This window comes from Gordionus sp. m RMFG-2023, chromosome 5 (assembly GCF_954871325.1).
Source record: "Gordionus sp. m RMFG-2023 chromosome 5, tfGorSpeb1-WG-v2, whole genome shotgun sequence".
Lineage (NCBI taxonomy): Eukaryota > Metazoa > Nematomorpha > Gordioida > Chordodea > Parachordodidae > Gordionus > Gordionus sp. m RMFG-2023.
Window position 1 is genome coordinate 26,166,158 of NC_088779.1, and position 26,753 is coordinate 26,192,910.

At 25.7% G+C, this 26,753-nt stretch overlaps 1 protein-coding gene across 1 annotated transcript in view; it reads right to left on the reverse strand.

Annotated features, from left to right (window-relative positions):
• Positions 1-5,327: 5,327 nt before the first annotated feature.
• LOC135930304 (squalene synthase-like) overlaps positions 5,328-26,753 on the reverse strand; it is a 40,583-nt gene continuing 19,157 nt past the window's right edge. Inside the window, exons 5-8 of the mRNA XM_065467085.1 lie at positions 15,218-15,409; positions 7,718-7,900; positions 5,828-5,980; positions 5,328-5,721 (exon numbers count right to left, since the gene is read on the reverse strand). Coding sequence (XP_065323157.1) covers positions 5,410-5,721; positions 5,828-5,980; positions 7,718-7,900; positions 15,218-15,409 — 840 coding nt within the window. The 3' untranslated portion in view covers positions 5,328-5,409. The remainder of the gene's footprint in view (positions 5,722-5,827; positions 5,981-7,717; positions 7,901-15,217; positions 15,410-26,753) is intronic.

The following is a 26,753-nucleotide window of genomic DNA, read 5'->3' on the forward strand; positions in this document are numbered from 1 at the left end:
TGGGATCGCGTCGTCTTTTATACTCAAATGGACTTCCATATTGTTCAATTTCCCTAATTTTTTATCGAATATTGTTACGTACTTCTCCGTTAAGGCTTTTAATTCTTGTTCCACATAATATATTTTGTTATTATTATCGTATGTGTTTTCTGTTCCTGCTAATATTGATTCTTTCCATACCAATTCTCTGAATTCCTTTATCCAGTTTATACCTACCAATGAGGGTCCATCAGCTTTCACTATTATTAAGGGTAGATATTTTATGGTTTCTTTTATTTGAACTTTTACGTCCACGCTGCCTATGATGGCGATTTCGTTACCTTCGTACGTCTTTAATTTTGTGTCCGAATCATGAATTGTTTTATTGGAGTTGATTTTATTCCATGTCTTTAATGAAATGATTGATACTGATGCTCCTGTATCTAGGATCATGTTTGTTTTCTTACCTTCTATATTTAAATTGATTTTGAATTTTTCTTTACAAGATTTGATATCCATCGAGTATATATACGATATATCTTCCTCTTTGTCTCTTTGATCGCAATATTTAATCAGATGTTTACCGCTACCGCATTTGAAGCAAGTTTTTTTTGTCTGACTGTAATATTGATTGTCGTTGTATTTAAAGTTATTATTGTTGGTGTTGTAATTTCCCCTTGTCTTATCGTAAGAATATTGATACTTATTTTTATGATAATAATTATTGTTGTCGTACCAATTTTTATATCGGTAGTTATCATTGTTATTATATTTGTTGTCATTATTATTATATTTGTTATCATTATCATATTTGTACCGCGGATTAACGTTATTATATCTTCCATAACTCGAGTTGTCATAATTATTATATCTAGTAAATCTGTTATCGAATCTCGTTTGGTGGGGATAATTGTCACTGTAGCGTTCCTGAACTATGTTATTATTATTATTACTATTATACCTTTTATTGTCTTGTATATAGTTTATTTCCTTATTTTCTATTTTGTCTTCCTCTTGTTCCTTTCCGGCTTGACAATAAAATATATCTTTTGTTTTTTCCTTTTCGTCTATCAAGTCCATGGTTCGAAGGAGTTTTTCAATTTCCTCTATACCCATATCTTCTTCGAGTAATAACTTTGTCGTGATATCTTTGCTTTCTAAACCATTAATTATTTGCATTTTTAAGTTCTCTTCATATTTTTCTTTGAAGTTGCATTTAAGTGCCAAAGATTTTAGTGAATTTAGAAATTCTAAATTGGTTTCCCCGTCCCTTTGGGTACGTTTATAAAATTGAAAACTTTCCAATGGTGCAATTTTTTTATCGTTGTCTATTAGCGAATCTAGCATATCGTCGTATTTTATTTTATTAATTGACTTCGGAGAGGATTTTAAAATAACCTTATTTAAGTCATAGGTTGATAATGCCGATATCAATGCTGCTCTCTTTTTCTCGTTGTCCGATATATCATTTAGTATAAAGTAGGCTTCTAGTTTTATTCGAAAAGTCGTAAATGAGTCATTGTTTTCTTTAACAGGAATTGCTGCTGGCATTTTAGACAATTTTATATCAAATTTAAATTTTCTCTTTTTTTTTATATATATTTCCGTGCGGGTTCTTCCGTATACATAGTCGCCATTATAATATTTTCCGATTTCTATTATGTCTTATATTTTTTATTATATTTTTTTTCCAAATTCTTTTTTTCTTTTCATAATAATCAATTTCTAAAAAATCTATAATCAAAAAAATATTTATAATTCCGAGAAAAAATAAATTCCATGAAAAATATTGATAAATTTCAAAAATCGATAATCAAAAATAATATTGATAATTCCGAGAAGAAAAAAAAATAAATAAATAAAAAAAAATGATGAACATAACATAACCTTTTTTATGAACCTTGTTTTAAATAAATTCTAAATTAGTGATATTGCATTTATGACTGACATGTTAAGATTCAACTTAGTGATATTGACATTTATGACTGACATAAGAGTTCATTTAAAGCAAATTATTTATTTATAATTTTTTTATAAAAAAGATTCCATTTAATATATATATTTTTATTATACATTTCAATAGTTGATTTATTTTGTAACGAAGGCTTAACTCCTTAAAAAAGTTATAATGGAGTGGATACATACTATTGAGGCAAAATCTTTAGCTGACAATTTTGGTATCACCAAGCAAGACTCACACAAATTTGTTGGTAAGTAAAATATTTTTGCATAATATTGTATTTATTATATAATGTATTATATTTTTAGCTTCTGGTCGCCAGACATGAAAATGAATGTATTTCATTTTGTAAAATGTTGTGACATTTGTCAGTTTAGCAACACAAGATTTGATAAAATAGTGAGTTACATTCAATTCCTATTCCAGAAAAGGTAGTAAAGTTGATCACATTACAAATTCTTAATTTAAATTTTTTTTTTATAGTTTTGGTCATTTTAATTATATCTAATCTTTGTTATGTATTTTATATTTTTCATTTTTAATAGTCTGTCTATTATAGCTTATGTATGTGGCACTTTATTAGTTATGTTGATTAAACCATCTAAATTTTATGTCAGCATCCTTCTATTTTGAATTTTTTTACAAGAAATATATAATATATTCATTCTTAGTCTCTAAAATATTATTAAATACAACTAATGGTTAATGTAACATAATCAAAAATAAAAATATAATTCTAACAATTAGAACTTATAATCTGAAAATAAAATGAATATAGGCCCCTTCAATCTCAGGTATATTTTTTTATTTGGGTTAATTTTATTTAAAGAACCGTTCCTTATGTTATAAAAATATCCTTTGATATAAAAGGAGTATTTCATGCCCATAATGATTCTCTAAGAGTTTCTAGCCCACATCCTAAGGAAAACTTCCTAAAAAGATTCTTATGAAAGACAATATTCGAACACCAATGTCCATTCAAATCTCCTATATCAAATTCTAGAATTCCTTCGATTAGAATAACTTATTAGTTAACAAAAAACTTTCTCTACTTATAAATATTCCAAAAATTTGAGAAATTAGATAATTAACAAATTATCTATGATAATCGATTCTTTGAATTTAAATTCCCCGTCAGCTTGGGAGAATTTCTTTACTTTTCCTTCTAAGGTGCTCAACGAAGTCTTATGTAGATTTGTAAGGAAAGGATCAATAATTGGATAATATAATTTTTCCTACAACAAAAAATCTTATTTTAAAATGTAAACTTATCTATAAAATCTTGGATATGAAAGAGGGGCTATGAGGCCGCATCATCTGATAAAATGGCCCTAACCAAAGAAGATTGGCTAAAATATTGAGTCGCATTTTAAAAAATCAACTAAATCGAGTTTTTTGACAACACTAGCAGGTTTAAAGTATTTAGATAAATAAATATAAAACTTCTTTAATATACTAATAATGCAAAATTTACAAGCATAAATAGCTATTACAAGTAAATATTATATTTGTAATAATTTCTGGGTGTAAAAATATAATTATAAAAATTATATTACATTTTAAAAATGAATATAACATTTAATTGCGGTGTGTAAAAACAGAGATTACAAAAATAAATATAACTTATATGGTAGGATTGATTTAGATATTAAATAATAATGTATGCTAAGTTTAACTTGAAAATAAAAGTATATTTGTTTTTGATAACGATAATTCTTTTTCTAATTTAATAAAGAAAGAAAGAACCATACTTTAATAAATTCTTAAATTCCTTATTATGATATAATTTTTTTTCCATATTTCTACCTATATTTTTAAGGAAGAAAATTAGAATTGATTTAACTAAAACTTTCTAGTTCCGATCTAAAAGAAATTGCCATCTTATTCTTCATTTTTTTAAGAGGGATGCTGTATCTAGCTAACAAATAGGTTAAGCCAGATAAAGTTTTATTAAAAAAGAGTAATATAATAGTAATATTTATGTTATTTGATACCTGTCACATTTTCTATCAAACGTTTTCTTAGTCAATCTTTATTTTAGCAAAACTCACGGAATAAAAAATATTTTTTTCTTCCAAATATTTATTTATCCACGTTTTAATTATATTAAGTAAACAAACATTCAAATAAAAATTATAATCAAAAAACAATAAAAAATGCATTATATATTTGTATATGGAACACTCAAAAGTAATGAACCAAACAATTATCGCCTTTTTGACACTAATAATGGCATTGCACAATTACATTTCAACTCCAAAACTCGTGATAAATGGCCTTTGATTATCGCAACAAATTATAATATTCCATTCCTATTAAATCAAAAAGGTATTGGAGAGGTAATATTGTCTTTTCAAATGGATTATTAATTTAAACAGTATATTGATGGTGAAATTTATCTCGTTGATGATCAGATGATGAGCTATTTAGATAAATTTGAGCATATCCCCCATGATTATGAAAGATTACAAATAGATGTAATGATTATTAAATAAAATATATATAGATATTTTCATTAGGTTATATCTCCTGATTCAAACAAAGATTTAAAATGTTGGACATATTTAAGAACAAAACCAATTGTAAACAAGCTAGAACAGAATAACTATTTAAAGTCTTATACAGATAGTGATACATATAAATATATAAAACATGATAATATGCCAATTTGATATAAAATAAATTTGCTAACTTTTAATCTGGTTGATTTTACATTGGGAATTTATATTATTTTATAATTAATTGTTTAATTAACTAAAAATTACATTTAAATACTTTATAAAAATTAAATTTCAATCCTCTCACACTAAATAGGCATCAAAATCATCAGAATTAGAGCCCCTTAAGTACATCCAAGTCAAAATGATAAATTAAACCCTTTCAAACTCAATCTCCTTCAATTTTAACGAATACCCATCGAATTTAAAAAAATCATTTCACAATTTTCAAAGTAAAATATTGAGCTATATTGTTTAATGAATGCTTAATTTTTTTTTTAAGTTTTCACCTTTTAAGATAGTAAGCTTCTTCTTCCATTTAATAGTTATATTCCAAGTCTTTTAATTTTTTTGATCTTAAAATAATGTTTCTTTTTTTAAAAATTTTATAATTTTTATATATATTTTTATATTATATAAGAACCTTTGTTTAGGGGACCTATGAAAATATGTTGACAAATTTAGAAAAAAACGAATAATTTTTTTCAAGAATTTGAAAATTATTTGGTAAGCAAATATTTATGGCAGTCGTGAGTGTATTTTATTCTTTTTCATCCATTTTTAATATAAAAAAATAAGTAGATTGTTTATTACCAGAAATTTTATAAATATATTCTGATATTCATAATTTTAAAATCCTTAAAAAATAATTTGATGAGATTTTAAATAATTAAAAATATATATGGATGAGAATAATTGAATACAACTTTTTAAAAGCTGGAGAATTAGAATTAAATAATTTAATGTATAAAATTAAAAAAATGTGCTTATGATTCTCCAAATATAGTATACAATGATCGGAATGATAACTGCACTCCATAAAGAGTACTTAAAATCACAACGTGGAATCCAAAATATGGGGGGACTATAAATTTTTGTTCTTGAAATGCTTGACATGTGATCGATTATAGTGGATTTATCAAATTCTTTACCCAATGATGGTTGATAGTATTCAGTAAGGGTTAGAGATAATATTTTATCCATAAGATGACACATTTCCTTTTTATGCTCAATTGATGATTCAATGTCACTGGTTGTTTTTGATATGCTCATTTTGTGTTTAATCTATAATAAAAAAATATATATAAAAAAGGTTAATAAATATAAAATTTATAGAAAATATTTCAAAAATGCCAAGCCAAAAAAGTTAAAAAATATTATATAAATCTACTTTAAGGGCATAATAATGTAACATGGTTTTGGTGTTGGTTAGATCTTGGCAATTGTTAAATATTTTAACGGTTTCTGAACGAGGAATTTTGACGTGATTTTCGAAGAGGGCAGGGTTATCGTAACATAATGTTAAGGTTGCTATGGCCATCACCTAATGTGACGAAAATCAAATTTATTATTTTCTTCCCAACATTTTAAAACTTGTTATTAGTGCTGATAAACGGCTCATTTTGAGCCGATTTATAAAAGCGGTTAACTCAATATTTTATTAGGAAAAATATTATGCAAGTCTTAAGAATTTTGTTCGTAGGTGGCAAAAGGTTTGAACATCTGTTATCGAGCCGTTTAAAAACACTGCCCTTTATTCAATCATATATAGTGTTTATAAACATAGTTAATATTAATAATCGTATAATTAACAGTAAGGGAAAGAAAGAGAAATATATGTTCAAAAAGATGGAATCGTAAATTAGGAGGAGGGAAATAGTACGGATAGTCTCGTGAATCTATAAATTTCTATATGAAGGCCTATATTGACAAGACTCAAACTTATATTGATGATTTTTGGGATCAAATATGTATACAAAATTAACCCGCAACATATATAACAATCATATTCTTGATCCAAGAATCAGGGATCCAAACCGAACCTGAACCGAACCGTTAAACCGCTAAAAACCGGTATTTTTAAAAAATTTCTAGACGAACCTGACCCGAACCGCTAAAATGCCTCTGAACCGGTTCGAGTCTCATTATTTTATGCTTATAAAATAATGTGTAAGTTTTTACTAGTAGTATATTGCAAAAATATTAATTATATTCAAATTGTTTTAAAAATTTGATTGATAAACGTCAGTCATAATTTTTATACTTATAAAATAATGTGTAAGTTTTTACTAGTAGTATATTGCAAAAATATTAATTATATTCAAATTGTTTTAAAAATTTGATTGATAAACGTCAGTCATAATTTTTATAAACTTTAGTATATTGGCATTTTACAATATTTTAAGCTTATAAATTTTAATGCCTAGAAAAAAATTAAATCTAATATATAAATTTTTACATATAGTTTTATAAATGACACATCAAATCTGATATCATAATGGCAATGCCAACTACCCAAGTTAGTGTGGGAGAATGTTTTTCAACAGATAAATTTATATTATCTCCTTATAGATGTAATTTGAATGGGACGAATTTTGAAAATTTATTAATTGTGCAGCTTAATAAAAAAAATTTGATTGTTCATATTAAAATTATGATATATTTATTTGTTATATTTATAAATAATATTATTTTATAATGTGCAATTAATAAAAATGAAGGTTTTTATTTTAATTATGAAATTAAAAAAAAATTTTCCTTAAACATAATTATAATGTAGGTTTGAATACAAAAATGTTCAAACCGGTTTTTAGAGGTGTGAACCGAACCGATATTTTTATTTTTGGCGAATCGAACCTGGACCGTTATTTGTATCCGAACCCGAATCGATATTCGTTTCGGTTTGGATCCCTGCCCAGAATTTCCAGGAGTAAACAATGAGTTTTAATAGTAATCTACTTATATTAAAGTTTTGATTGACATATGAGAAATTTGTCAATCAAAAAAGTTTTGAGCCTAAAAATTAAAAGTCTCACACAGTAAGGTATTTTTCCGAATTGTTATCTTACATTATTTTTTTAAAATTTAAATAATATATAAGAAAAGATTAACATTTGAGATATTATATAAAATAAAATAAAGGTAAAGTGTTCGGCGGGAAAAATGCTAACACAAATTTCAAATTGCTATATCTCAGTATTTAAAGGGATGGGTATCAAATCAATGCCACCAAATTATAATAAAGTTGAATGAATCTAAAAAAAATTAACGTAGATTTAACCTGTGGAATAGCACAAAACCGGAAAATGGAAGGATCTTTGACAAGGGCCAGGAATAGCAAGGTATTGGGGACGTGTTTAAGTGCTAAATAAATTAGGTGTTTAGCGAAAGCGATCGAGGATTCTAAGTATTTAGGTTCAATGAGCGAATCGTAATGATTAGTTTTCAGATATTGGAATAGCAGCTGATCCATCATTCAGTCATTGATGGAATTTGATATTCAAATTTTTTAGTGTAAAAAAATTAGAAGTATAACTTAAGAATATATTTATTTTTTGAAGTATGTTCAAATTTAAAAATTATGTGCTTCCTGCTGGACTCTTAAAAATATTGACCAAGCTTTTAAAAAAATAATTGTCACAGTCACAGTTATGAGTTATCATTGTTGTTTGTTTGCTTTTTTTTCGTATTTTATTGATCAAAACGGTAAATGTTACATGTTTTTTAAATAGTCCATAGATTTATTTCTGGCAGGGACCTGCAGGCCCCGTATTTTAATTTTTTTTAGGGCCGGATTGTATATTTTAAAACCAAATATATTAAATCGCAATTAAATATAAAAATTAAATATAATATATTTTTAAAAAAAAATCCTGGTCGGACAGTGCAAATGGTATCTCGGAAAGTTTCTGGTTTATGGCTATCAATATTTATAAACTGGATAGACGGGAAAATGAACCTGCCAATCTTGTAAAGAATTTATACTGTCATAGATTCTAAAAATTTTAGTTTAAAGTTCACGATATTATTTATTTGTGTTTAAAAAGAATAAAAAAAATTTTTTTTTTATATAATATAAATATTAAAAATAAGTAAAATAAAGTACTTGGATCGTGTCCCATGCCGACTTATTACTAAATAGCAGGATATTTAGTATCGACAATTAGCCAAAAAAACATAAAAAAAAGTCTCTTCTGTTCGTTTCGCCTAAAATAGATATAAAATTTACCGCCCACCATTTGCCAAGGTTTAGAATATTTTATAAAGCCCGCCCATACCGGCTCGAAGAATGAGAAGACGTTTTCCTGCCCCGCTTGTAGAATGAGAAGGTGTGGACCTGAGGGCTAAAAACTCGCCCACTGCAGACCTCTAAGTTAAAAGGGCTATAGGAAATAAATGTTTTTGTGAAAGTTAATTTTCGTGATGGGTTTCTTTTTAGAAAAATCTGCACTTGTTTCGCCATTCGAATTGTTAGTAAGACGGAGAGACATCGTTATAATGTTGAGAGGTGTTGTGAAAAATAAAAAAAAGAGTTTTGCAAGAAATTTATTCATAGGCAAACAAAGGCATATCCTCCGGAAAAATAATTTAAATATAGATACAGATTCTTTATAAAAAAAATGAATCTTAGATAGAGATACTTTTAAATTATCATTACCAATTAAATTAAAATAGTTTATAAAATGCAGTTTTTATTATTTATTTGTGAAAAACATAGCATACACATATAATAAGAATGAATATTTGCAATAATTAATAAAATATTTATTGATGAATTAATTATAATAACCAGGGATTTTAATATTAGTTTTTGCCCATTAGTCAGGAAAGGGAGAGTAGTATATTTTATGGGAGTTGAAAATTTGCGAGTAAGTAAAAAAAATTAAATCAAATGATTATTTTTTCAAATAATTAATTTTTCAAATAATTGATCATTGAGCCTTTGCCTTTTTGGCGTATTTAACATTGTGCTAAAACTAAATAACCTCTCAACAGGAGCTGATGAAGGTATGGCAGTATTATATTTTTAAAAAAATTCCCTAATTAAAGGATATAAATTAAGCATTTCTAGTGTTTTTCGGTAATCTTTAATATAATTTAAAACCTCGAGCTCAATGTTGTTTGTATTGTTGAATTCAACAACATTTGTTACACCAAAAGAAAAATAATCATTTTCTTTATTAGATATTAAATCTATTGATGATAGGCATGAGCTTGATAGTATACTATAGATGCTAAATTTAAGGCTTCATTTAGTAATATATTTTGAAAATATATTTTTTATCATCAGATTGAATCCATAGGTTCTTAAAATATGGATGTGATAATGATGCCAAAAAGGCCTCATTATATTCATCATCATAAGAAAAAACAAATCTTTTACCCATAGCATTTTGGACAGCTTTTAATAGAGGTAGACAATATTGCAAACTTGAATGTTCTTTACCTAATTCCCTTTTAACTATATATAGTATGGGCACTAATTCCCCATAAAATGTACTACTCTGACCTTGTAGTTTGTCTAATTTTCCGCTATATTTTAAATATATTGATAACCAAAATTAGTTGGAAATTTTAAAGGTCACGATTAATTAAAAAACAACACCAAAACTAAATAAGTAAAGGATTTATTTTATATGCAATACTTTTTAATTTGCATAATGTCCAATATTCATAGTGAAGATGAAATTATGGATAGGTTCACCTGAATCAAATACAAATCCTAAAATTCTAGCTGGAAAATTTTATAAAGTAATTCATGTGAATATGGACAAGGTACGAGTTGAATGTCAAAATTGCACAAGTAAAAAAGTTATTAAAGGTTCAACAAACTCCTCTACAAACTTTGTTAAACATATTAAACATTTTTATTTTATAATTATTTTGTATATTAATATGTATACCTAAATCCTTCATAGGTAATTGTTATTTTAAAATTTTTTATATATAATCATTTTAGCAAGTTCTCTTATTAGAGGAAATATTTAAGCTACAATTAATATATAACAGATTATTTTAAAAGGCTCTTAATAAAATAATTATAACAAGGTAGAATTTAACTTTAGTTACTTTTTTTATTTATGATATAAGTAAAATTACATTACAATATTTATTTACATAATTTAATCAATTTAAAATGCATAAGAAAATTGTTATGAATTTAATAATTAAATTATATAATGTACATTATTTTCATATTTTTTATATATAATTTATGAAGAAATATATAAAAAAAATTTGAAAAGAGATTTAAATGTTATTTATATATATGATATTACAAATGCAAGAATTAATAAGTCATATTAGAAAATAAAACTAATTTAAAAAATACATAAATATTACAAACAAGTAATGATAAATACTTATTAAAGATAATGAATAAAATAAAACTAGTATTTTTTTTAGAGATGCCATTTAGCTCCGAATATAAGCTATATTTAAAACACAGAAAAAAACCTGCAAATTCTAATACCATAAAAAAATGATTCAACCTAGTATATCAGAATCATTTAATGCAATTAATAAAATAAAACCGATAATTACCCAAAATAAAATTGATAAATTGATATGTGCATTTATTGTCAAGGGTTTACACCCTTTGAGCCTAGTTGAACAGCCTGAATTTGTTACAATGATGGAAAGTTAGATAATTTATATATAGATAAATATTGATATGATATTTTAGATAATCTTAGTAACATTAAATCATTTAAAAATTTTTCAAGGAGGTCTTTGCAGAGAAGAATAAAGGAAATTTTTGAAAATCATGTAGATACTTTAAAAAGTATTTTAAAGGCCCAATCATATATATGCACCACGGCAGATTTATGGTCTACAAAAACCCGTAGTTTTATGGGAATAACAGCTCACTGAGTAATATTAATATCTTATTTGAATTTTTTTATAAATCATTTTCAAAGATAACAAGAGAAACTCTTGAAAGGTAATCAAGAGCCGTGGCATGTAGAAGAATGCCTGGCACACATTCATTTGATAAATTGCCAGGTTATTGGAAGAAGTCTATAGAGAATGGGATTTCTGATAAACTAATTGTTACTGCCACATAATGCATCCAATTTTGTAAAGTCATTTACTGAATATGGTATGAAATTAAATGATCTTAACAATGATTTTGAGGATTATCTATTAGAGTTTAAAGAAATCAATGATGGTTAGTAAAGATTTTTTTAAAATCTTTATCTTTAGATGATATAAACAAAATAATATTACCCAGGCACATCAGATGTGCCTGCCACACTTTGTCCTTAATTGCAACTAAATATATCATTTCATCAATATCAAGCACAAAGAATTTTGGAAAGATTCATTTTGGATTAATGGGGAAATGCACAAAATTATGGAATGCATATGAAAGGCCCAAATCTTCTGATAAGATAAGGGAGATTACAGGTGGTAGTCAGTTAAAGGTTTCATGCATAACGAGGTGGAACAGTTTATATGATAGTTTGATCTCATTATTAAAATATAAATCCGATTGAAATTATTATTTGAAACAAATGATTGTCAACATTTAAAAGAAATGGATATTGTATATATGGAGGAATATTGTAAGTTTTAGGCCCTGTAGCAATTGCATTAGAAAAACTACAAGGTCAGAGTAGTACATTTTATGGGGAATTAGTGCCCATACTATTTGTAGTTAAAAGGGAATTAGGTAAACTTGAACATTCAAGTTAGAAATATTGTCTACCTCTATTAAAAGCTGTCAAAAATGCTATGGGTAAAAGATTTGGAATTTTTTTTTCTTATGATGATGAATATAATGAGGCCTTTTTGGCATCATTATCACATCCATATTTTAAGAACCTATGGATTGAATCTGATGATAAAAAAAATATTTTCAAAATATATTACTTAAATGAAGCCTTAAATTTAGCATCTATAGTATACCATCAAGCTCATGCTATATCATCAATAGATTTAATATCTAATAAAGAAAATGATGATTATTTTTCCTTTGGTGAAACAAATGTTGTTGAGTTCAACAATACAAACAACATTGAGCTCGAGGTTTTAAATTATATTAAAGACCACCAAAAAACACTAGAAATGCTTAAACATCCTTTATTTAAGGAAATTTTTTAAAAATATAATACTGCCATACCTTCATCAACTCCTGTTAAGAGGTTATTTAGTTTTGGCACAATTTTAAATACGCCAAAAAGGCAAAGGCTCAATGATAAATTATTTGAAAAATTAATTATTTAAAAAAATAATCATTTGATTTAATTTTTTTTTACTTATTTGCAAATTTTCAACTCCCATAAAATATACTACTCTCCCTTCCCTGACTAATGGTCAAAAACTAATATTAAAATCACTGTTATTATAATTAATTCATCAATAAATATTTTATTAATAATTGCAAATATTCATTCTTATTAAATGTGTATGCTATGTTCTACACAAATAAATAATAATAACTGCATTTTATAAACTATTCTCTTGTATTTAAGATACTCTAATTTAGCAAAAGATACAAGTATCTTGTATCTTTATCTAGATTCCTTCTTCGGAGGACCTGCCCAACTCTGTCTACTCATCTCATATACTTTTTAATAGTCTAACATCTATATTTTAACTATACTATAACATAAATTATTTATTAAATATATATTATAATGATCATTTTATAATATCAGCCAGATATTATTAAAATGATGAATTATCGGCCCTATCTGATACGACGTAAAATATAGATACATCTCAACCTAATATCGATCAGACATAATATACATTTATACACACGATAGGGCATCATGTAGTTAGTTAGATGACTCGACTTTAAAAAACGATATCAGCCAAAAATATTAAGCAAGCCTAGAAATATTGCTCATAAATAGCAGAATAATTTGGACATTTATTAAGAAAGAACCGCGTCTAACTACACTAGCATCATGGGATATCAGCAAACGAGTTGAGATTCCGATTTATCAATATCAAGTTATAATGATATTTCAATTGCATCCATTGAGGATGTTGCTGCTAGTGTTGTTAAACGGTTCGTTTTGAGCCGATTTTTAAAAACGGCTAACTCAATATTTTATCCAGAAAATTCGTAAGTCTGAAGATTCTGCTCATAGATCTCGAGGCTTAGGCAATATTTTTCTGGATAAAATATTGGTTAGCAGTTTTTAAAAATCAAACGAGCCGTTTAACAACACTAGTTGCTGCTATTTCATTTGCATCCCATGAATTTTAAGTAAAATTTATAATACATGCTTCTTAAAAAAGATGAATATGAGTAATTAGAAAATTAATATATATAAAAGATAAATTTTATTTCCTACTACATATTAAAATTTATGATGGAATTGAAAAAAAGTAACGCAAAGCAATAAGACAAATATATTGCAAAAAAAGAATAACAAAATAATACATACTATATTGAAGCATATGGATAAAATAACTAAATGGATTAATTCCAATTGTAGTAATATTCTATAAATATAATTCCATGTTTCAATGTGAATAAATTAATAGTAGATATTTTATTATAAATATAAAAATTACCTCCCCCCTCCCACCCAACGAAGCGTGTTCAATAATTTTAAAAAAGTTCCCCCAAACTTCGTGAATTCTACGATATTGTGACTTAATCCTCATCCTTTAAAAAATTTCTGAAGAACCTGCATCTTGCAGCAGCGTCACTAGAGGGAGGCGCAGAGGCTCAAGCTCCCTCTCAAAATTTTGAATTTTTTTTATATCACTAAAAAGGGTATAATTTTAGATGTTATTTTATAAAAATAGTAATTTTGAAAATAATTTTTAAAAGTTTTTTGAGGTCCATGAGCTTGTAACGGTTAGTGACGCCCCTGGCATCTTGCCCCCTACCCCGTGGCAGAAGTTGCTGCCCTTGCCATTGATTTATGTTTTTATATACATTAATAAGATTACATTTGACACCTGTTAAATTTGAAAATGGATTGACATTACTACATAATTTTTATTTCATGAAAATTGTTCCTATTTATTTTTACTTAAATTATTTTTTAATTAGAAAATCTATACGATGGAAATTAATAATTTTACTTAAAAACCAATTATCTTGCTTAATAAGCCTTAATAAAATAAATCGAAGGAGGTTTTATAAATTATTTTAAAATTCAGGATACTTGTCAAGATGACTATGAAAATAAATTTATAATAATAAATGAAATATAAAAAGTGGCAAATTATTCCGATAAGGAAAAAATAAAATTAAAAAACGAATAAAGAACAAAGATTCAACTATAATATAATATATAAAAATATTAATTTAGAAAGTGAATTTTTTTAAATTGAATATTTTCCATGTTGAATAAAAAGAGATTGCGATAGCTACTTCATAATTCAGCCTCTTGTAACTCTATTTTACTATCAAAAACCTCTTTCAAAATTTGGCAGTAGATTTTTCAAAATATATTTTTTTTGTGGAGTAAAAAAAATTAGTTCCGAAGCCCCAAGAGCCTATTAAATTGCGATGTAATAGTCGTAATAGACCCAAAATTCACCTCATTTTTTTTTACCAACTAGACTTGAGTTAAGGCTAAGCTGATTCGAATGAGGTAAAAAAATTTAATATTAAAGGATTTTTTTAAAAAAGAAGTAATTTAAATCACAATTTGATTTATGCCATCCTACACTTATTCCCTAAGAACCAATAAATGACATTTTTATAATGGAAAATAGGATATTCAATTTATTCCAAAAGAAAATGATTGTTATTTTTTTATAAAATGAAAACCATATTTAAATTTAATTATTTATTATAACTTACGTTGGATGGCCAGAATCGTCGTTTTTCTAAAACATCTTCTCTAACATCACGTATAATATTGGTTTGTTGCAGAAAGAGACCCATAGAAATAGGCAGTGTATCATCCTGTAACAGTATAGGGTTCTCACAGGAAATGTAAACGAATAGCTTAGATAGCCCCAGTCCTACAAGACCAGCCACATAGTAACAATACTTTTAGGTTGACATAAAAAAAAGGATTATTTTTTCTTTTAAAATTAGAATGGGTAAATTCAGGTAATAAATTAACAATAGCATAAACGTTTCACTAAAAATGTAACAGTGCAATAAAGGAACACGTTACCATTATTCATTATTTTTTATGACACTGTGAATTTACAGAAATCAACCATAAATTGGAACTGTAACGCCAGTTGTTGGATACATAAAAATGAAACATCAAGACAAATGTTTGTTTCAGTGATCAAAACTAAACCCGAGGCCGCTATTTAATTAACTTAAACAATTAAAAAAAAATTTGTAGCCTAAACCTTTAAAAAGGTCTGTGAACCTGTTTGAATCTTTCGATATCCAAACTGTTTAAAATATATTTATATCAATCACCTTGTATTTAAAATATATTACTCTTTTGATGGTATCCATTAGCATATAAAAGTGTCCTCAATAAAATTCATTCAACTCTCCTTATAATATATAATTTGACAGAAGAGAATCTTGATAATGTTTATTTGTTGCAATAATAAGTTGATATTTTTGTAAGAAACGAGCAAAATCAATAATATAAATGTAAGTTAACATGCGTGGGATGATAATTTTTTTTTTTAAAAAATATGAAGTTCTTATTGTAATGGAGCCGATTTTTAAAAACGGGCCAAATTATTATTTTTATGCCAAAAAATATAGTATAAGTCTCGAGATTTAGCTGATAGATTTTCAAACCTTTGTGCTATCTATGACCATAGTCTTCTGGTTTGTGTAATATTTTTCTGGCTAAAATATTGAGTTAGCCGTTTTTAAAAACACTACTCTTATACATAATTTTAATCTAGGCTTATTCAAATATGAATATAAATATGCATTATTCATATTCGATTTGTTTAAATGTATTAAATAATTTATTATTCGTATTTGAATAATTTCTTATTCGGGTCTGTGCCATTTTTTTGTATATCTTCTTACTTCTCATAAACGTTTAAATAGCAAGCTCATCTTGTTATGTGTAGGTAACTATGGCCTGCCCAATATGTGGATGGTGATTCTCATAAATTTTCTTTTCGTTTCCACAGTTTGATGGGCTTATTCTTGAGAAAAAAGCATTGTTATTGTATATAACCCTCATAGGGCTAGATACTTAAAATCATAATAATTCATTATTTAAAAATATTATAGGATAATTCATATCAAAATATATGAATAGATTTTTTTTTATTGCATATCTAATTTTAAACAAAAAAGAGATTATTTTGATAGTCTGCGCAATAAAGAATAGTGATCAAGTTATTGATGAGATTAAAATGCATATTAATTCAATTTATAATGCCAAGCCAATTTTTAAGGTAAAAGCCTTTCATTTCCCTATAAGATATTAGAATTTTAGACAGCATATTAGTTTCAACTTCCAACTAAGAAAAGCCTTTTATAAGAATTGATGTATACTAGAGATTTGAAATGACCATGCTGGGTAACATTTGAAATTTTGTTACCTGGGCTAGGCAAAAAAATAAGAGGCTGGGATGGGTAAGCAAAAAGTAGAGATGGCTAGCTGACTTAATAAAGAATAGGAAAAAATTTATTGTAAAGCCTAATTTCGTTAAAATAATATTATTTTATTTTGCAAAACTTTAATAATTAAATTATGACCTGCTACTATGAATTCATTCATAAATATAATTTCCTCCCATATTTTGTGTTTATGCTTTTATAAGGAAATCATGAAGGAATCCTCATCATTATTGGTTATTTGACAATATAAATTACATTATTACTATGTTTTTTTTGCTCATAATTTTGAATTTTAATTTTATCTCAAAATATATACAAATCATCGTTGACCCAAATAGGATATATTATGTAAATGATCACATATTTGTTAGAAGTAATAATCCATAAAGTATAAGGGTCATTCCATGACAAATCAACCACGATTCCGCTCGATTTTTTTAAAATTTGGTAAGCAAAGAAAGGTCGATGTGTAACTGAGAAATAGCCAAAATTTTAGCCTCCTAACATTGACGATAAGTCAAAGTGGCAAAAATGACGTATTTTTACCATTATTTGCCTTCATTCAATTTAGCATATCTTAAAAACTACATAATTGTAAATAACAAATATAAAAATTACATACAAAGATTCTACTTTTGATAAAAAAAAATTATTTTCCCCAATTTCCAGCCATTTTATTTAATATATAATGACTAAAAACGATTTTTTGGAAGTAATAAAAATTTCAATTTTTTAAAAAATTTAGTAGACATTACTAAATTCTTCCTTTATATTTATTTAAAAAAAATTGGTCTTGACGCGGCCATATTCATTCTTAAAATCGATAAAAATGTTTAGAAAAGTGTATAAATATTTTCAAGAAAGGGCGCCTTTGTATAAAATTATATATTAATAAGTTTTTAACGGTGGGTCTATTTATCGCTCGGTTGAAAATATCGCTCGGCTAACCACACTATAAATTATTTTATTACTAAATATCGCTCGGCTAACCACATAATAAATCATTTATTACTAATTATTAGTGCTGTAAACATTTTTAAAAAAATCGAACGCGTTCAACGTTCATTGACAAAAATCGAACGCGTTCACGTTCACGTTCAAATTCAAAAAAAGGAACGCGTTCAAGTTCATGAACGCGTTCATACGTTCAAAATTTTATGATAAATTTTTTTTTAAATTTAATTTGATATAAATAAATGCCTTATATTTTTCAACACAATATATTAGCCATGATAAAAAATAATAGTTTTATTTTGATAATATAATTATAAATACAATATAATAGAGCGATAAAAAAATAAATTTATAAAAAAATTTTCCTATTAATTTTTAATAATTGCTTTTCAAAATTTTCATCTGATAGGCATGAACGCTTGTCAGTTAATACAGCGTTAGCTATACTAAAAACTCGCTCAACAGGGGCAGATGAAGGGATTGCGGTGTTATACTTGATAAATAATTCTTTTAAAAGGGGGAATTTATTAAAAACATTTAATGTTTTGTCCATTGTTTCAAAAAATTGAGCTATGTTATCATCCTCCAATCTGCCCTCTTCTTTCTCGTCAAAAAAAAAGGATATCTCGGAATTGATTTTAAAACAGTGAAATATTTTTGATATTTGGGCCATGGTAATTCTAATTCATCTAATATTGAATTTTGATTTTCAGAATCTGATGATGAAATATTTATATCCATGCAAATGCTAATCTATTAAATTAAAATATAAAATATTCAAATTAATAAACTTTAATCTTATCTTCTAGCAGTAGCACTATGGTACGTTAATTGCAATATGAAAGAGGAAAAAGTAAAAACAGCTGATTAAAAAATATAAGACTTTTTTGTTAAAAAATTGGATTAAATATTAATTTTTCAAATAAATAAAAATATAAGACTTTTTTGTTAAAAAATGCGGATTAATATTAATTTTTCAAATAAATAAAAATATAAGACTTTTTTGTTAAAAAATGCGGATTAATATTAATTTTTCAAATAAATAAAAATAAAAAGTGTTTTTAAAATTGAACGAACGTAAAATTGAACGCGTTCATCAAAGAAAAGGAACGCGTTCACGTTCAAAGTTCGTCAAAAAAAAGGAACGCCGTTCATCACCTTTTTTCAAAAAAACGAACTACTACTAATTATCGCTCGGCTGGAAAATGTTGCTCGGCTAACCACACAATAAATCATTTATTACTAAATATCGCTCGGCTGAGGAATATAGCTCGGCTATAAATAATCCTCTATTTATATATTATATTTACTATCATATTCTAAGTGAGCTTTCATTTTCTTAATATTAATTGAGTATTATTCATTTTTATATATAAAATAAGTGTTTGGAGGTATAAAAAAATTTCTATTAGGTATTTAAGCATCAATACTTTTATAAAATTAAATTTAACCATAATCCTTATTTTTTATAAAAGTAATAATAATATTCTATCCGCTAGATGACGTCAATATTATTAATTTTTTCTAAATAAAAATAATGAATAGATTTAATATATTTTTTTTAAATATCTAATAAATACTACCAAGTTAGCCTCCTAAATCAACACACCCACTTAGTAACTTGACCCAATCCACGTCATGTACGCAACCTTCTTCCACTGTACTAAGTTTGAGACTGTTCCTCCCTATCAAAAGTGAAATAGTAAGTATAATCACATTCTGTTTCAGATATTGTTGTAAATTTTAGATTAGTTAAATTTGTACTTTATATTTAATTTGCATAAAGAATTCTTTTGGATTTATTATTATAACGCGTGATAAAAATATCATATTTGAATAGTTATGAATATTAGTTATAAAGAAGTTTGAAAAAAGTATAAAAAGGCCAATTTTTACCATACAAAATGATCTTTTATAATTATTAACTTTTTTGTATTTTATTTTTATTAATCTTTTTTATTATTTTTACTTTTATAATTTTGTTAATTTGATAATGTTATAATTTTGAATAAAGGATTAAATCATGATTTTACGAACTTAATTTTTTTTAATCTTTAATTTTAATTTATTTTGATTATATTTTTTTATTATTTAATAAAGATTTAGTATTATTTTAGTTCTAACTTTTCTTTATTTGACGAATATTATAGAAAAGTATATATAATCGAGGAATTAGTCTGATTTAGTATCATTTTAGTCTAACCTTTCTTTATTTGACAACGGTTCTAATCACCCAATCCTTCTAAATTCTTCCAAATGTTACATTGGTGATGGAGAGCGGAGGAGACCGGCCCTTTACAATAATTCAGTCTAATTAACTCTGAAAGGAGATTCTAAATAAAGGGGGAAGGGGATGTATGAAATGACGATCGACACAAAGACAAAGAATTAGGTCAATGAAACATGGTGTCAATATCAATGGTCGTAATTCGAAAAAGAATAGAATTAGTCGTTTATTAAAAGGAATTCGTCACAAGAGATCATTATACGTACAAGTGATCGATGTAGCTAAAAGAAATTCGTTATAAATTTTTATTAAAGATATACGGTTAACTGTTATTTAAGTTGATAATATTTAGAAAAATATCAGGTTGTTGATTAACCAAAATCTTCATAAAGAGAAACGGCTTTTCGTCATTAGAAAATTTATGCCGCAATCGAGCTCAATTAGAGATCGGATTTTTTATTTTGGATCAAAAGATACAAGAAATCATTATCGTATAAGAGATCTTAAGACAACGTGGATATCTGGACAAGCGACTAGGTAGAACAAGTGGTCAAGACGTTATGCTACAATCGTTAATCGTTGACCAATATAGCCAATTATTACCGAGACTTTAGTCTAAGATACGGAAATCGACAATCATAGGAACAAGAATTTGTGAAAACAATCGTTTATCGCAGACCAATCAATTGTTTATCGAGATAAAGAGCTAATCGTGGATTACAATAGAATGATAGAAAACAAGCTACGATAAATTGTAAAAAATTTAAGACAGACTAGCAAAAAACAAGAGATGAAAAAGAAACTGGATGTCATCGATAATCGTTCGTCAATCGTGGATAGTGAAAGACAGGCGTGTATCAAGTTCGTCAGTGGCTAACAGAGATAAAAAGCTGATCGTTGCACAGGGTGACAAGCGACAGAAGATAGAATTAAAAAATTTCAAGCGACAATCGGATACAAACGGTCGTTCGAAACTAAGAATACTAGACAAGAGTCAGCCTTCGTTAGAACTTAGAAGACAGCAAAGATTAAGAAGAATAAGTCGAGATCGAAAGAAGATTGATTATTCGCGGAATGTTGGGTCTAATTTAAGTAGGTGTTGTAAATTTTAGATTAGTTAAATTTGTACTTTATATTTAATTTGCATAAAGAATTCTTTTGGATTTATTATTATAACGCGTGATAAAAATATCATATTTGAATAGTTATGAATATTAGTTATAAAGAAGATTGAAAAAAGTATAAAAAGGCCAATTTTTACCATACAAAATGATCTTTTATAATTATTAACTTTTTTGTATTTTATTTTTATTAATCTTTTTTATTATTTTTACTTTTATAATTTTGTTAATTTGATAATGTTATAATTTTGAATAAAGGATTAAAGTGATTTCGTGATTCCTAATTATTATTAATTTCTTTTTATATATATATATTTGTTTTCTATTTTTATTTTTAGGTCTCAAAAGCCTTACTTTCAACATTCCTAATTATTATTAATTTCTTTTTTATATATATATTTCTTTTTATATTTAGGTTTTGATTCACAATGACAAATCTCCTCTTTGTGACAGATATTATAGCTTCAATACATTTATAAAATAAAATTTACTCATTTTTTACATTCATGATAGTAAAAAAAAATATTTTTCTATCCTCTAGATGAAATTTTTTTTATCATTCAAAATTTAGAAAACAAAAATTTTGGACTGGTCTATTTTAACTTATTCTACCAAGATGCACTAAAATGTCTAACGGTGTTTTTTATTATATTCTTTTCTATATTTTAGTAAATTAATTAGTAGTCTTTTTTAAATCCATTGATCAGAGTAATTCGAGTAATTCTTTTTATTGATGCATAATTATAAATCATAATTTCACGATATATATATATATAAATAATAATAATAATGCTGTTATAATAAAAGTGATTATTTATATAAAATATAATTTATTCGGCATCGGCGAAGAGAGGATTAAAATATATATTTAAGATAAAATAATTATATATATTGACGAAATAAATAATATTCGTTATTCTAGAAATATAAGAAAGGGGCAGGCGAAGGTCGGGACAAGTTCACTTCACTATATTATAAACCTAATTATGTATATTGATGAAATATATCTGTTACTTTAATGGGCGAAGGGCATGCGAAAATCAGGAAAAAATAAGGAATTAAAATTTATAATAAATATTTTCATAATTGCGAAATTTAAAAAATATTAAGTAGTGAGTTCATAAATGCATTCTAAATATATTAATGAAGTGAAATAATAAAATAAATTAACGATAAGAAATAAAGCATTAAAAATATAAATGTAGGACCCCTAAGCGAGTAAACCCGATTCGAGAAATATTCCAATAAGAAAAATTGTAAATGCTATTATGTCTAAAAAATTACATAACATAATTTTTATTTTAATGGATGGCCATAATAAAAAATTTACGTGATTTATGCAACTATTGTAAAAATGAATTAAAATTTTTCGCCATATATAATATATTAACTAAAAACCCCTTTAAAATAATTAAACCCCAAAATTAAAGATATTACAATGATCTTAAAGAATGAATTTGAAAGATAAATCTCAGAGAGTGAGAAGAATATTTATTAAATAATTATTATCCTAATTTCTAATACCCGAATCAGTAGATTGTTATGATACTTAATAATTATATGAAGATAAAACGTTATCATTGTACAACTAAAAGCTAGAACATTAATTTCCTTAGATAAATATAATTTAGTTGATATTATTTTTTCGAGTCCTTTCTGCTTTAATTCTACGTCGCTGATGTGGTTTTTTTGAGCCTTTTGGTTTTAAAACAGATATAGTTTTATCTAATGAATGTAATTTATCTTTGTTTTTACTATTAAGTAAATCATTTAATGTATCATGACAATCTATCGATTCGGGAATTAAATAGTTATGATACTCATTATTTAAAAAATATTCTCCTGTTCCTGAGAAGGATCTTTTAAATTCTTTTTCTTGTAACATTGTTATATCTTTAATTTTTTCGATTAATTCTTTTAAAGGACGTTGTTTTCAGTTTATATATGATTTTAAAACGTGATTCATAGATTCACAGTTGTTATTTGTCCATAAACAATTTATTATTTTATTTTTTAGGGGAATGTAAACATGTTCATAAATTACTTTTTGAAATTTATTTTTTATATATGGCAAAAATATATTTATGATTATTACAATAATTATATAAATCATTTAATTTTTCATTATATATATTTGGTCGTTCCGAGAAAATACAAGCCCATTAAAAGAAAAAATATCCTGTATAATTTTTTTAGACATAACAGCATTTACACCTTGTTTTTCCGACAAATATTTTCTTATATTGTCTTTTAAATGACGCGTGCATATTAAATGAGTATTAAATTTAAATATTTCCCGAATCGGTTTTACTATAGCCTTTTCTTGGTCACTACCAAATATGATATTTTTAATATTAATTTTATTTTTTAAAAATACAGAATGTAAATGGGAAAAAAAAGTATGATATGTGGTCATATCAGAATCCCCATGCAAATATATTGGTCCTAAAAATATTGGGGATTCGTCTGTTTTATATCTCTTAACTGCTATATGTTTAAATACTATAGCAGTAAGGTATAGATCACCCAAATTAAATGTTTTATCAACACCTAATATACAGAAGTTAGCTTGGTTTGACAAAAACTTTATATTTAATAATAAAATGAGTATAGCAAATTATCGATGGTGTTTTGTCTTTGATATGAATGATTGATTGGATAAATGGCGAAATATGTAAATCATTAGTAATGTGTAAAATATTATCCGCGAAATTTAGAGGTACTTTTGTATCTTTTTTAAGCTTATAATTTAAGTTATAAATTTGTTTTAAATTTTTTGGTTTAATAGGGTCTTTTTGAAATATATAATTATTATAAATATTGCGACATGTTTGATTGTCCTTTTTTTGATTTTTAATATTCGATAATAACTGATTTGATGTCCGTACATAAGGATTTACAATCTTTTTGGAATTCCCATGGCAAGCGGGACCGTGCCATTGTCCTACATACTCCACTAAATATATGTCTTTAACATCATGATTAGGGTTTTCAATAAAATTAATTTTTAAAATGCGGCGTTTATACTCTTTACTTCTCTTTAAAATACTATAGTATTTATAAAGAACAATAATATTTTTGGTTTAAGGTTGAGGTTCTATTTATTCTAGAACCACCTAGGCGAGTGTCCTGCCTAAATAGGTCATCTTTAAAAATATATGGACCTTGAACTAGTGGAATATGTAGGACAATGGCCCGGTCCCGCTTGCCATGGGAATTCCAAAAAGATTGTAAATCCTTATGTACGGACATCAAATCAGTTATTATCGAATATTAAAAATCAAAAAAAGGACAATCAAACATGTCGCAATATTTATAATAATTATATATTTCAAAAAGACCCTATTAAACCAAAAAATTTAAAACAAATTTATAACTTAAATTATAAGCTTAAAAAAGATACAAAAGTACCTCTAAATTTCGCGGATAATATTTTACACATTACTAATGATTTACATATTTCGCCATTTATCCAATCAATCATTCATATCAAAGACAAAACACCATCGATAATTTGCTATACTCATTTTATTATTAAATATAAAGTTTTTGTCAAACCAAGCTAACTTCTGTATATTAGGTGTTGATAAAACATTTAATTTGGGTGATCTATACCTTACTGCTATAGTATTTAAACATATAGCAGTTAAGAGATATAAAACAGACGAATCCCCAATATTTTTAGGACCAATATATTTGCATGGGGATTCTGATATGACCACATATCATACTTTTTTTTCCCATTTACATTCTGTATTTTTAAAAAATAAAATTAATATTAAAAATATCATATTTGGTAGTGACCAAGAAAAGGCTATAGTAAAACCGATTCGGGAAATATTTAAATTTAATACTCATTTAATATGCACGCGTCATTTAAAAGACAATATAAGAAAATATTTGTCGGAAAAACAAGGTGTAAATGCTGTTATGTCTAAAAAAATTATACAGGATATTTTTTCTTTTAATGGGCTTGTATTTTCTCGGAACGACCAAATATATATAATGAAAAATTAAATGATTTATATAATTATTGTAATAATCATAAATATATTTTTGCCATATATAAAAAATAAATTTCAAAAAGTAATTTATGAACATGTTTACATTCCCCTAAAAAATAAAATAATAAATTGTTTATGGACAAATAACAACTGTGAATCTATGAATCACGTTTTAAAATCATATATAAACTGGAAACAACGTCCTTTAAAAGAATTAATCGAAAAAATTAAAGATATAACAATGTTACAAGAAAAAGAATTTAAAAGATCCTTCTCAGGAACAGGAGAATATTTTTTAAATAATGAGTATCATAACTATTTAATTCCCGAATCGATAGATTGTCATGATACATTAAATGATTTACTTAATAGTAAAAACAAAGATAAATTACATTCATTAGATAAAACTATATCTGTTTTAAAACCAAAAGGCTCAAAAAAACCACATCAGCGACGTAGAATTAAAGCAGAAAGGACTCGAAAAAATAATATCAACTAAATTATATTTATCTAAGGGAATTAATGTTCTAGCTTTTAGTTGTACAATGATAACGTTTTATCTTCATATAATTATTAAGTATCATAACAATCTACTGATTCGGGTATTAGAAATTAGGATAATAATTATTTAATAAATATTCTTCTCACTCTCTGAGATTTATCTTTCAAATTCATTCTCTTAAGATCATTGTAATATCTTTAATTTTGGGGTTTAATTATTTTAAAGGGGTTTTTAGTTAATATATTATATATGGCGAAAAATTTTAATTCATTTTTACAATAGTTGCATAAATCACGTAAATTTTTTATTATGGCCATCCATTAAAATAAAAATTATGTTATGTAATTTTTTAGACATAATAGCATTTACAATTTTTCTTATTGGAATATTTCTCGAATCGGGTTTACTCGCTTAGGGGTCCTACATTTATATTTTTAATGCTTTATTTCTTATCGTTAATTTATTTTATTATTTCACTTCATTAATATATTTAGAATGCATTTATGAACTCACTACTTAATATTTTTTAAATTTCGCAATTATGAAAATATTTATTATAAATTTTAATTCCTTATTTTTTCCTGATTTTCGCATGCCCTTCGCCCATTAAAGTAACAGATATATTTCATCAATATACATAATTAGGTTTATAATATAGTGAAGTGAACTTGTCCCGACCTTCGCCTGCCCCTTTCTTATATTTCTAGAATAACGAATATTATTTATTTCGTCAATATATATAATTATTTTATCTTAAATATATATTTTAATCCTCTCTTCGCCGATGCCGAATAAATTATATTTTATATAAATAATCACTTTTATTATAACAGCATTATTATTATTTATATATATATATATCGTGAAATTATGAATTATAATTATGCATCAATAAAAAGAATTACTCGAATTACTCTGATCAATGGATTTAAAAAAGACTACTAATTAATTTACTAAAATATAGAAAAGAATACAATAAAAAACACCGTTAGACATTCTAGTGCATCTTGGTAGAATAAGTTAAAAT